Source organism: Melanostigma gelatinosum, assembly GCF_949748355.1.
Source record: "Melanostigma gelatinosum genome assembly, chromosome: 6".
Taxonomy (NCBI): Eukaryota; Metazoa; Chordata; class Actinopteri; order Perciformes; family Zoarcidae; genus Melanostigma; species Melanostigma gelatinosum.
Genome location: NC_136639.1, coordinates 25307935 through 25322514, shown reverse-complemented (window position 1 = coordinate 25322514; position 14580 = coordinate 25307935). Strand labels below are relative to the sequence as shown.

At 44.6% G+C, this 14580-nt stretch overlaps 1 protein-coding gene across 1 annotated transcript in view; it reads right to left on the bottom strand.

Moving 5' to 3' along the window:
• The window catches only part of unc5db (unc-5 netrin receptor Db), a 225222-nt gene that overhangs the window by 35859 nt on the left and 174783 nt on the right, over nucleotides 1-14580 (bottom strand). Inside the window, exons 10-11 of the mRNA XM_079269905.1 lie at nucleotides 14096-14458; nucleotides 7737-7821 (exon numbers count right to left, since the gene is read on the bottom strand). Of these exons, the coding sequence (XP_079126031.1) occupies nucleotides 7737-7821; nucleotides 14096-14458 (448 nt within the window). The remainder of the gene's footprint in view (nucleotides 1-7736; nucleotides 7822-14095; nucleotides 14459-14580) is intronic.

Below are 14580 nucleotides of genomic sequence, written 5' to 3'. Positions count from 1 at the left end.
GCCAGCGGAGAGGAGGCGGCGGGCTTAATAAATGCACACATTAGCACGCTCCATTAGCTTCGCCTTTATTTGCTTGTAGTCTCCCACCTGCTTGTCCCACTGTGCTTTTGTCCATTTTTAAGTTGACGCGGACACCTTATGTGGTGCACGGATACATTCATCAAACAGGCATCTAGAGGTGAGGCTCCGTACATCGCTCCAAATATCTCAAAGAGGCATGCACTTTTAGTTCTGCTGCGATCATTCACAACATCTATCTTCTGCTACCGTCTCCTTTCAACTGCAAGGCCTTCATCACAACGACTTCAGTCATCAAGGACTGACAAAGTTAAACACTGTAAAACCTTAACGACACCGTAAGCTAATCACCGATCTGTTTAAAAACAGCATCACAGTGCTCTGTGCCTTGATTTATAATGACTATTGGACCAACAATCTGTGATCCCAGACCGTGGCCTCTGTAGCCCCACTTGACTGGGCATATGAGTGTAAGCAACACGGTTAATCACTTGAAAGAAGTCATCATGCTATTTGGTCACTTATCATTGAGAGGGCGATTCTAAAACTATAAATAACTTCAGCAACAGTGCAGTGACACAGAAACAGTGGCATGTTTCTGTTAACCTTATTGTGTATTTGTCTCGCTTTTGTACTAAACACACTGCTTCTGAAATCATATCCAAAACAACCATGGAATATAATGTGTGGACCACATTTACTACCGCCACTACTGCTTTTATTGATCATACCAATATGCCTTTTTTGCCATGAACACTACATTATGGCGAATTTCAGTGTGTTGAGCTCTAAAGGTGTAATGTGTAAGATATGGCCAGAATTTGAATCTAAAACATGATGGAATGAACTTTATCTTCAACCGGACGTGAAGAGGTCACAGTATCGACGTTGTGTCAAAGACGTCTATGATTTGTGTTGCAGAGATATCTACTGAGATGAGCGTGCTAACCAGCTAGCCCCGGTCCGTCCCGTCTTGAAATGCCACTTGTACCTCGATCGGCGATAGTGAGTCACTGTAGCGTCCAGCCTGTCCTCAATTCATAAAATAGATTTTTATTTGTATAGCCCAATATCACAAATAACTAATTTGCCTCAGAGGGCTTTACAATCTATACAACATACGACATCCTCTGTCCCAGGACCCTCATACCGGATGAGGGAAAAGGGGAGGGATCCCTCTCACAGGATGGGCAGACGTGCAACAGATGTCATGTGTACAGAATAATCAACATAATAAAATTACAACATAGTCCATCCGCATGATAGAAATGATACATAAAAGGACAGCAGTAATAGCAGTAGTATCACCAATAATAGCATCATAGCCCTGTTTGTTTGGAACAGGTGTCCAGATCTCACACGTTGCACCTTCAACTGCTGTTTCAGAGGCTCGTCCATCCCGATGTACTCAGCTTGGCAGTACAACGTATCAGGCTCATAGTTATTGGTTATGAGTCCATCAACGGAACCTGAATGCCTAGCAGTCAATTGTTCACTCTCCAAAGTCTGATGTTCTTGTTTTGATGAAGTCAATAAAGGACTCGCGTGTGTGTGTGTGTGTGTGTGTGTGTCTGTGTGTGTGTGTGTGTGTCTGTGTGTGGATGGATGTTAGCTGACTCATGGGTCTTTTTCAACAGCAAATGGAAAAGATGATGGCCATACTGAAAATCAATGTCCACTTTAATCCCCATCCCTTTACACAAACTTTATATTTTCAAAGTTTGTATTGCACTGAAAATAAAGCAATGAAATGCTTTAAACATGTCATTAATACAGGTCTTACTTTGAAGATGTGCTTGATTTATTGGTGGGGCCTTAGGGATTGCAATGCCAATCGATGTTGGGCAGTCTGCCCTTTATTCAACACAAGATATCTCAACAACTTTCAAGATTTCTATGAAATTTGCTGCTTATATTCATGGTTCTCGGAGGATGATGTAATGATCCCTCGGTTTTTCCACCAACACCACTATTGGGCCAAAGTTTGCTCATATCCAAACCTAACGGGCAGAATACGTATATCAAAATCTAAAAAGCAAATTCATTCTTCTTCTCAATTATCTAGCGGGCCCATCAGTCCAACATGTAAACTTGCCATTACAAATCAAAAGACGCCGTTTGAATTTCCATGATGTGATTATTTCTACTAGTACAGCAAAGTATTGGAATCTAATTAGCCATGAGAACATTCATGTGTTTTCTGCTTCTTGTGTGGATCAGTCAGAGATACATGTTTGTTGTTCACATAAAACATGTTGAATGGTTGATATTTATGACTTTAAGAGAATTGGAGATAAAACTTAGCCGAATTTCAGGAGCAGGACCACACCTCAGCCACTCGCCCACTTCCGGCCACACTCCGATAACTACCTACCCACTCTAAGCCTCGGCACACTCGCGTTTTCTGCACTCGCAACCGGAACACCATGCAGAGGAAGCTGCCAACCGCCATCGAGAGGGTCCGGGCAGCCAAACCCGCGATCTCCACCTCGCCGACCAGCTGCATCCACCCGCCAGCATTTGACAATACGAAGAGTCGGACTCACGGCCGTCCTCCTTTAACTCACATCTCGGTGGCAGAGGGAGACCCGCTACCTCCAGACGTAGACAACGGAAATGTAAATCCAGCTCTCTTCTTCGCTCGCTCCAGACCCAGCTCCGACGACTCTGGCTACCCGGCACGCAGCGCTCAAAGACGCCGCCACCCCTCCACGCTCCAGCCAGGTCCCCCATCGAAGACGGACCAGCTGATATCTCCAACTGGACCACAGTCCGCCCGCTAAGAGCATCGAAACAACAAAGCAAACCGTGCCAACTCCTCACAACTTTCCCAAAGTCACGTTAGGAAAAAAAACAAACAAACACAAACGTACCTACATCCAAACACACCGGCGTGACGCCAGCGACCGTGACGCCACCACGCACCCCGAAACTCCGCCCCCCAACCCACAAAGTTCCGGGTTGCCAGGTCGCAGCGCCTCACCTCTCATCCCCCTCCACCACCTCAGGCAAACCCAACTTTCCAAAGCGGCAAAGAGATGCCGACTCTATCTTCCTCCCTTCCATTTCCACAGCATTCCATCCCACCTTTTGGCCGGATTCACCTGTCTGTCCCGTCACCGTTCCCTTACACCACCTTTCTTCTGCCGTACCTAGGCACCGGGTTGCCAGGTCTTTTTCCTCCGTCCCCCTTTCTAAGCTGTCCCCCCCTCTAAGCTGTCCCTTTACTGTTCTCTTACACCACCTTTCTTCTGCCGTACCTAGGCACCGGGTTGCCAGGTCTTCTGGCAACGGACCAATAGTATGCTCCTATCCCATGGAGATCGGGGGGTCTGCAAGGCCCGGGAGCCGCAGTGGATCCTCAGCTAAGCCTCCCCCAAACCGCATCAGGCCAAATCTCCATCAACCATTCCTCAACACCCCAAACAACCGACGAAGGCTCGCTCCGGCCGAGGTGGGGGCCTAAGCTAGTGAAACATCTATAAATACAGTTGTATACATGAAATGTATCTATTCTACCATATCATCTCAAGTACAAACTGGTATTAAAATAAGCAACAGCAGAGAAATGGCAGCAGCAGTGGTACTGACTGGACTGCATTTTTTAAAGATCTTCAATTTACGCTTTAAAGCAACCTGACGCCGAAACGTCTTGAAAGGTTTTTGCACTTGGCTGAGGTAAGTGGAGCACGTGACTTCAATGGCAGAAGTGCTGCTGTGATGAGAGGGGAACCTGCATCACACAAGAGTCACACACACAACAGCAGGCAGGCAAAGGCCTATGTCCTCACGTTAGTGTAAATAGGTAGAAGAAGTCTTCATTTCAGATCGAGATGGATCTCAGTTTGAACTTCGACGGCTATTCACTTCAAAAGTTGAATGTCACCTTGGTGAGGACAGAGAGTTCAGTGCTCTGGACCGAAACCACGAGCGACGTGTCCATGCATGTGGATCTGTGGACCGTGAGAGCTTGTCGCTTCAAGCAGCTACAGCTCTGCATCCAGAAACAAACCCAGATCAGCCACTCTGCTGAGCTGAGAGTCTGACCAGAGGGCCGAACATCCAAGCAGGATGCCGTGTCACACCCATACGTGCTGGTGCACTTCTACCGACAACCACGTATACCAGATTATCGTCTTCAAACTCTCAAACTCTAGAGGACAGATTCTGCAAAGCGCTTTGTGTGTTCTGAGTTTTTCTTTGTCTGTTTTGTACAATAAAACTGAACCAAGACCGTCTGGACCACAACAAATAACAAGCAGCACTATGTCCCAAATGGTCACCTCTTAGATAAAGCACACATATGGAAACTAGTTTCATCATTAAAAGCTCTTTTCCAACCAATACAAGCCGTTTCTGCCTCAATAGATTGAGGGATTTATCTCGCAATACAAAGCGCCCCATAAAACCTCGGAGGCAGAAGGGAATATGTCTGACCTAAGCAAAACTGTGCCTTCAAAAGATTTAGATGAGCCTTTGAAAAGCTCCAAGAACACATCTTTAAAAAAGAAAGAAAAAAGAAGCTTTAATGGAACACTATCAGGGTGTAGAGGAGGAGGTTGGACAGGGTTTGGGGGCTTGGACGCTGCAGCGTTTTTTTCCCCCGTGTCCTCCGGGCCTCCAGGATGCAGACAGTGATTGACAGCTGGCTGAGATGACAAGCACAACAGCCCACAGGGAGACATATAGGTGTCTAAAGTAAGCATCCCCCAGCTCACACCAAGCGACGGAAAGAAAAAAAGAAAAGCACTTGAAAAGCTCATCTGTGGTCAGAACCACATACTGTCAGGTTGAAGCCTGAAATATTTTGATGTGTTTCAAAGGTGGATAAACCAGCAGGAGGGAAGCCGACGCTTTGCGCTGGCAGGTGAAAATGTATAACAGGAGATGAAGGCAGCTCGGGATCCTCTTGTAGAGATTTATAGAGGCGTCATGGATTACACACGCACTATACATTTCAACAACGCTGCCCTGTAGAGGATTTGCTGCAAATAAGATAGTGATTCATGGGTTCTATATACCATATTGTAAGTAACCCCACAGAGAACAAAGTGAAGCTGTTCGGCATTCTCTGAGATCAGTAAAAAAAATAGACTGAGTGCCTTTACAATTTGGCACGCATAGCTCACTCGATCCGGCAGCGTTTGCATCTTATTATTTCAATCTTTATTATTTAAACCCAGTTTCCGACGCAAATGTGTGTGCAGTTTGTGGGGTCTCCTTTGTCCGCGCGACTTTGTTCAAGCAGAGCAGTGTGAATAAACAGTGACACTGGAAAGCCCTCGTGGCTCTCCGTGGGGAGGTGGCTCTCCCCTCCCCCCCCCCCCTCCCCGGAGAGACGCTGAGTCCATCCGAGGGTCGTTACCTAGCTGTGGTCAGAATACATAATGCGCGAGCTGCAAAGATGAAAGGCCTCGGGAGACGTCTGCGCCTTCGATTCCGCCGCCACTCTTCATTCATCACCGCACTCATCCTCGTTTAAACAAGCTTCCCGGGTCGTGACTCTCTCCCAGAGCGCCACGTTGTTGACGCCGAGTGGAGTACATAACTACATATTGACTCTCCGCAGAGTAGTGGGGACAAAAAGAAAAGAGATTGGAGGTTTGACTTTGGATCCTACGAGTCGGTTGTTTAAATGAAGGACTCAACTTTCCACGGCCCCTTCCTCCCAGCGGCGCACGGCGTGAACCCCAGCAGCTGCGACATCAAAGCCCAGACTACCACCTGTGGAGGGGCTTCTGGAGAAGAACACCAGTAGCACGCCACCTAGAGGACTGGTCAGGACAGGAAGTGGGAGAGAGACCGCGTCTGTCACACAGCCTGACAGTAAACACACAGAGAGGCGGGGAAGGCCACGAGGAGGGTCTCACCTCTGTATGTCTGACTGCACTACTGCCCACTAATACATCTATTAGTCTATTATACGCATGACTGCATTGAAAGAGCCCATAATTATGGTTCTTTACCAATATGTTAGTGATACAACTACAACCACTGCCACTACTACTACTAATAACAACGACAACTATACAACAACAATAATATTAGTGTTAATAACATCATTATTAATAATAAAAGTCATTATAATAATACTTATAATAATTATAATGGAGGCAACAATCGAAACTAAGTGATCAAAATGAAAAAGTGTTTATTTGCGAAGTAAACTTGATGTTTTTGGATTGCATATACACATTATTTATGTTTGTAATCAAACACAGTCAGCAGCCTACTTAAAGGAGAAATGTGTAGGCAACTAATAACAACTTAGATGACTTGTTTGTAATTGATCTTTTTATCAATTTTATCAATTTCTTTTATCAATTTCTACAGGATAGGGTAAAATATATTCTATGTCCATGTCAACAAATTCCAGGAAAAGACTCAAATCCACAATGAAAGTATTGTGTGTATCATAGTGTGATCTATCTTTTTCCTGTGTCCCAAGGGAGTTCTGTTGTTGAGATGAGCCACACTGTCGCACTGGGCGACATGTTCCTTCCTGCAGGATTACGAGGTAAAATTCCGTCCCGCCTCCAGTTCTCGGCGAAACTCTGACTTCCTGTGTGTCTTCATGGAAAACACCATTTCCTAACAAGCATTGTACTTGATGGGTTTCTGGCAATTGTGCATTTTTGACTGGAACCCTAAGAAACGGGAGCCCGCCAAAGTCTGCCACTGACTGAGTAGGTGGGTGAGTGATGCGCCACAGTGTTTCCGCTGGTAACGTCTTCGCCACCACAGCGAAGAAAAAAAGATGACGAAAGAAAACTAGGCTGAACATTCTACAATCAATCAAATGGATTGATCGTATAATTGTTTGTAGCATAATATTTATACACAAAAACCTTATACTCTCTGTACTAATGTGAGGTATCATAGGGCTCTGGGTGAACACCTATGGCTGCAATATTTATTTCCTCAATTTCTGATTCCGCCCGGCACGATGTTGCAGCTACCGGTACTCGCCTGCCTTTTTGCATTGGCTTTGTATGCAATCACGTCGAGCAAAAAATTTGTTTCGTGTTTGGTGTGAACACAGCAGAACAGTTTTTACCACAATTTAGCTCACTGACCAAACAGTACTGAGGACGGCACATGTGCACGTGATCAGGATGGCACCACCTCCGCCTCATTTTGAGCCAGGAAAGACCCTGACACCATTCTGCAGCTGTTTATACTCACAACAGCATCAAATGTGGATTAATCCGCCACTGAAAGTAGTCCTCAACAAAACACTATTTCCATCTGTTGAGTAACGTTTGCTAGACTCTGCAGTGTCCAGCTGTTTTGGGAAATGACCTTTTATCAAAAGTTCTTCGTAAAGTCTTCAATAGGACCCAATGAACTCAGAGTAAGTATTGAGAGATGGCCGAACACATTGTTGGGGAAGCGTTCTCACAATCTTTGCAGGTTTGTCTTTTGCGAGTGACATCCCCAAACATTTACAATTCCAGATCTTTTGTTTGCGTGTGACATTAAACTTGAAACTTTAAAACCTGCATCAGCAAGACAACTAAGTGTCGAGAGGTGAAGGTCCTGTCCGACTGACTAAACGCTGGGGCCGTAATGACAGTACCAAAGGATGGTAAATAATTAGAGGGAAACAGGACAGTGAGGACGGGGGTGGAGAGTCAGGCGAGATGGATGACAAGATAGCGGGAGACTGACAGACGGATAGATGCTCGGAATGATATTTGGGTAAACTCTGGCCTCACCTTGCCTCTCCCTGATTGATCACCATGTGCATCTCCCAGGACATATTTTCAGCCACGGCTCCGTGAGGCACCAGCAGGCTGACCCCTGGAAAAACACACAGAAATGTGTCAACAGCAACAACTCCAACAGCCTGACAGTGGAGGTGAAAATAAGGGCTCACAGAATGTCCTACATGCAGGGGTTATGACAATATTCATGAGAGCTTCTTTTTACTGGAATGAACCGTGACATAGAAAACAATAAAGTTAACCAAACTCAATGTGAATTTTAGGCAGTGGGATTTAAAAAATGAAACCCTTATCTTAGTACATGCAAACACTAATCATCATAAATGTATCACAGAGTGAAGGAGGATGTATGTATTAGTTTGCTGTAGCAGCAGGTGTAAGATTATCTTTATTGTGCATGGCCATTAGCATCGGGATTCTGAATTTCGATCTGAGCTTCTGGGCCGCATATTGCTCCTTCAAAATAAAAGTCTAAATAAATACAGATTGCTGTTATGATGTCTAAAACCTGTTACTATTATCAAAATATACATTCATGTGAGACAATATTAAAGATGTAAGATGAAACTGACAGAAGGGCGGGGCCCAGGGAAAAGAATCTCAATTAAAAACCTATCTGCTACTTCAGCACCATGGATTCATCAACACACAGCACGGTTAGGCCAAAGATTAAGGTTTGGTAAGTTCAGGCACAAAGACTGTTGGGGAAATTTCCGTTGTCATGCGTAAAAAACATTGACTGTCTGTTGTCCCATGTCAAGGTCCCGAACATGCAGAGCACAGATATATTTGACTTTACTCCATCACTACAGAGGGCTGAATGACACGTGTGTTGTCTGGAACAAAACCACATGGTCTCTCAAAGCCCGTGTGCTCAAAAGCTAAAGTTTAAACTCCACCTGTGATTTAATCTAAAGCCAGTTGTTGTGTCCTGTAGAGAAACCACATAGAGCTCAGCATAATAACACACCAGCATTCAAAACGCCCAGATCTCAAAATGGATCCAATTAATGCCAATGGAATCGCTGCCATTGGTGGATTCAATCATGAAGGCAAGTCAATTTGTGTCTTTGTGCTCTTGACAAATAGCGAGCCTTCTTAACAGTGCTGACTTTTGAGCCAGAGAGAAAATGGAGGAAACGTATTTGCTGTGTTGCACCGTTCACTTTTAATGAGGAATGTTTAGAAGACAATTATGAGACAGGAGTTGATGGAACAAATACACAGTTTTGAGCAAACTGTGTGAACTTTTAAAACTTTTTTCATCACGCATACTCTAAGCTATTTTTACTTGCACTTTACAAATTATTCTGTCACATTTTATTCTTGTTCAAATTAGTTTAAAGTTTTCTCTCTCTGTTTTAGTCAGATGTTGTCTTCCCGTTCGTACAAAACTAAAGTTGTTGTCACTATCTTATCACTGTCTATTTTGTTCAAATATCCTCAGCACACTTTATTTTTTAGTTTGGGTAAATGTTTGAATCATTGCAGTCAGAGATTAGGTGGAAATAAACTGTAGGAGAATGTTTTCCCCTCTCTCTCTTGTTTTGTTTTCCACTTTTTCTTTTTCCAGTCTCTCGAGATATAGAATGCCATCTTGCATTTATTCATGATGACACAGAAATTAGGTAAATAATAAATGTATAACCCCAATGGTTTCCAACATAAATATATCTGCATTATGTGTTGTCTAATTATGACATCGCCACTATTCATCTGCCTCTGTGTGACTGGAGAGGAGATGAGAGCATGTAAAAGCCGCGCTTTACAAAATAAAAAGGTTCAGAGAAGAGTGGGAGACGAGAGATAAAGATGTCTTTTTTTTGCAGCTCTATGTAAAAATAATATTTTTTAAGACCTCATTCATCTCTTGAATGTGCCTTTCAAGCAGTTTGTTTTCATTAAATAACAATTCTGTGTTTGGTGCTGGTGGAGGCTGAGATGAGAGAACTGACAGATGTGAAGCTTGTCAGATACAGCTGGATTTCTTGTGCTGTGTTAAAAGTCTTGCACTATTTAGCCCTCTGAGTGAGACACCACTGTCGTTAAGAGGCTAAACGAGCTGAGTATTAATTGAGAGTGACGCTACTGACGACCTGCCACGTCATAGTAGCTTGTCAGGAAGCGGGTTGATTAACGCTGCAAAGTTAGGCTCAATTTGAATGAAGGAAAGCTGGCATGGTCATTTTCAAAGGGGTCCCTTGACCTCTCCCCTCAAGATATGTGAATGAAAAGGGTTTCTATGGGTTTGGGTTCAAATAAGCACGTTTGTTGCGTATATTGAGTACTTTTGTGTAACGTCATACTTCAAAGGCAAGGTAAAAGAAGACAACATTGATATTTCTCACAGAACGCCAACAGCGGCCTTCTGGGTGAAGGTCTGTGTGAGCGTCTGATAATGTCGACAATGGGTTTAAGTTGCAGTTGGTTGAAGCGTCGGTGCATCTCATGCAGACACTAAAGGGTCCCTCAGTATCACACATGACGGCCGAGACAAAACGTTGACTAGTCGGGGGTCAGAACGAAGTTGCTCTACGGCACTACAAATACTTCATAAAACCTGTGTTGAGGGGTTGTGTTTTATGTAGTATCAGGGACTTTCCCTTCTCAGAAGTTTAATTTGAATCTTTTTTTGTGACGGGAATGTACAAAACTCCAATATTTTAAAACAAAACTAACCGTCCCATTTATTTTGAAACCTTTTCAAAAGTTCCAAAAACGGACAAACATGCCAACGCTAACATAAGGAGTTTGTTTTCCAGCATCACTGCTGAGTTGTTGCACATCTGAAATGGCTCGCGTGCTGTAGCCTACGTGTTGTGAAAGTGACGAATATTTTCTTCATGTGCTTTTATTTAGTTCTCTGTGTTTTCTTCATCTGTTCCCACCTAGGGACCACGTCTTTCGTAGAAAAGTAGTTCCAATGTTTAAAGTGTCGTCTCAGGATGTTGTTTCCAGAGAAAGATGTTGCTGCTAAATTCTTTTAATGACGTTTTCTGAATTGAATCCATTACATATTTACATCTCCATTGTCTTGGGATGGAGGCAGATATCTCAAGTAATCTGCAGTGAAGTGCTGCAGATGGCTATTCATTCTAATGAATAGCGGTTCCTCCAGAGCAGGCTGCGTGAGCGCTGCACTTGACAGCACTGACTCATCCACTCAGACCGCTCAGCCGGCAAGACGGCTGATTTCGACTCACCTCGGCTACGTACACGAGGGCCACAGAAGAGGGCAGCGGTTCGCGCAGACCGTTGACCCGGCGACAACTGCGGCGGTCGGTGAAAACTCCTCCATTTGTGTCGGCGAGACTCTCTGACAGCGCGAGCCCGTTTGCCTTTGCCTGGGAGTATGTGGAGGAATAACAAACAGCTACCTGCCCTGGCAACGCCACTGATGGATCTTAGCAACAGCTTGCAATGTTTAAGGTCTGAGGAGATGTGTTATTATAAGACCACATTCAACTTCTTTTCAGTTTTGTACGTAGCATCTCGTGAAGGCTGAGCAGCAAACATGTGTGGTGCTTAAATCCCTGAACACAGAATACCGACAGTGACACGGGTCAACTATCTCATTTTTGTTTGCTCATTTTCTTCTTCTGCTACTTTGTTTGTAGGAAGAAAAAGGATTCATGGTCAAGGAGCTGGATTTGTTTCTATTTGAAAGAGTTCTGATGTGTTTTCAGTGGGGTTGTATGAGGTACTCATCAATAGTCAGTTGTTGACCTACAGCAGATGGCGGTCAGCACGCGCCCAGTGTGAAGAAGCAGACAGGAGTACCGGCACAAGCGTAAAGTAGTGCACTCTAGTGGACGGAAACGACAGCAGAACGTATTTCAGCCACCTAAAGAAACCTACCGTATTTCATTTTAAGTGTCCACCTTACTTCGAATAAAAGTATTGTTATATCATTATCTTATTCCTGCCTTTGTCTAAGGGGTCTTGCGGTTTTGAAGATAACGGCTCAGTTCCCTCTCAGACAGGGCTGTCTGGTGGCAAGGTAAAGCAGAGAAAATAATATCGAATCTTTGAGGCACCCGTACTCCGGCGTGCTTCATTCAGATGGAGTCGTGCCGGCCACCATCTACTGTAGGTAGCTGATTACGGATAAGCATTTGTACAACCCCACTTCAGAACATTGGAACTATTTCTTTAAATATAACTTGGACAGACGATGTGACCTTTTTTTTAGAAAACCTTCCTCTTGGGTGAAGCCGTAAGCTCTTCTGGCTCACTGTCAAAGTAGTGCTTTGCTGATAACAAAGTGCTCATGATGAACCAGGCTGGATTTCACCAGGTCTGTAATGTCTCACTTCCCCAGCATTGTGTGTTACCAACCTGAACAACAGTTACATTTGGTGGATTCTGATATTATTTGGACCAAACATCTTTAAATTGTATTGTTTTTTCTTGACAAAAAATACAAAGGGTTGTAGTTGTCTTGCCTGCATAATCATATGCTGTGTGTGGAGAGAGTTTGGTCATGGGGTCAAGTCAAAGTTTTCCTCAAAACGTCTTTTTTTCATCATCCGGGGTTGCCAGGCAACCAGTGTATGACTTCAGGAAGTCACTGCTCACAGTTAAGAAATAGTCAGGCAAATTAAACAAACACGATTGAATATGCTAATTACTGAGAGTTGCTGTTTGGTGGATTTTCTTATCTTTGGACAGAGCCAGGAATCTATCTCATCTAGCAAGAAAGCAAATCAGCACATTTCCTGGTTGCTTGTTCTCTGGAACTACAGGCTCAGGAAAAGGCTAGATCAGATGGTGTAGCCAGGTAAATAATTTGGAAACCCCAGACCAGGCTGTGTGACTCATACTGTCAGAAGACGGGACGAAGCCATGGACATCCAGACAGACAGTTCTCATCTTTTATTCCCTCAGTCTGCAGATCCTGAACTCCAGGAAGAACCATACGGGGGCTTTTGGCAACCAAAAAGTACAGGACTTTCAAATAAAAAAACAGCTTTTTCATACCACATTCATGTATTAATGTGGTATCCGTATTATTTTATAGATGTATATCAATGAATAAACCATCTTTTTGATTTATTCTCTGGTTATCTCCTGTCAACGGATGTGTTTAGGACTCTTCGTTCTGTTCGTTCGAGATTTCAGTATTAAACACATTATTATTAGTAGGATTTAATAACACCCCAAGTGGTGAGTAGAAGTGTCACAATAATAAGAATGTCAAAATATGTTAAGTCACAATATATTTACTTATGGAATGTATTATATGTTTACAATATTCTTATTTATAGAGAATATTATATGTTACAGTATTTTACTCATTGAATGTATTAAACCATAGAAGTATAGTCACTAAAGGTATTAAAACACTGTATGAATAGTTTTGAGGGTCAGAAAGGAATCATTTTGAGTGAGGCTTTACAGAGATGCAGCAGAGAACAGAGGGATGGACAACTGACCAGAGAGGAGGAGTCCGGACGACTTCAACCAAACACTGAGATGATAACTGCCCGAAGCCAGGGGGGGCTATTGAATTTCGGCCAATCACAGAGGCTGATACTGGACATTTAAACTTTCGGACAGAGACTTTTAAATACAGGCTTAGTTCCAGAGGATTTTGCCAGGGTTGGCGCCGTTACCACTCTGTGTAGTTGACCAGCTGGGCTGGGCTATTAGGTGGGCCTTGTGAGAACTCTGCCCCGTGGGACATATTGATATCGATCGAGTAATTCGGTTTGCAACTGTTCTAGCTTCTCTTGTTTATGAAATACTTTTTGTTAACCGGATCCAGTTCATTTTCGGTGCGACTCCGCTGCCGAAGGTTTGCAGCACCGAAAGTCCAGCGGTCTGGGTCTCCCCTGAAAACATCTAACTCCAACAATTCTGTTCATAGCCTTTTTGGAAGCCACTCATTTGGATCAGTTTTTAGACAGTGCACCATCTTCTAGAGCCGAGAAAAGTTCAGTGCACCACTTTTTTCTTGTGTGTGTGTGTGTGTGTGTATGTGTGTGTGTGTTTGTGTGTGTGTGTGTGTGTGTGTGTGTGTGTGTGTGCGTGCCCACAAAACACAACAAAGACGAACTGCACTGTCTTGATGCACAAACAGCGGATCGTTTAACAGCGAGCACCAGGGACGTGGAGAACAACATGGTGGGGACACGATAGATGTTTGTTGTGTCGCGAGGCATTCTGGGAAATGCTAAACAGCGCCGGATCACGGCGGCTTCCATAATGAGCAGCAGCTGCTGCCGCCTCTCATTATGGAAACTCAGAACACGCTGGGTGAGCTTCCTTTTTCACGATCAACACGACAACAGACAGAGGTAGCGCCTGTAACGAACGCTGCACTTTCATCCACTTCCTGTGAAGCTCACCGGCGTTTGGCACCACCAGACGTCCCCCGGGGTGGCCGAACACGCCGTTGGTCCTCGGCTGCTCTCTGCCGGTGCTGAAGGGCCCGTTGAGGGTGAGCAGGCCCTTCTTTCGTCTGTCCGCGGTGCCGCTGTAGTCCCGGCTCAGGTCCCGCGGGAAGGTCTCGGTGGGGCCTTTGGCGTGGAACTCAGCCCGCTCGGCTACGCCTAGCGAAACCATAAAGGAGCTCTGGACTTTGACCTTGATGTCCGGCAGGGGGTCAAAGAGCTCTTTGTCCGTGCTGTCCTGGAAGCAGAGGGGCGTGCTGTACGTCCGTCCCACCGTCAAGTCGGGCTGCATGGAGGAGTTGAGCAGCAGAGGGTTGCCTACAGAGATGGAGAGACAGCACAGCCACACAGTCAGCCGATAGCCCTGCTCGCGTGGGACTCGCATTATGAAGGGAACTGGTTTACCTAATGAATCAAAGCCTGGCCTCTCTGTCTCCTGA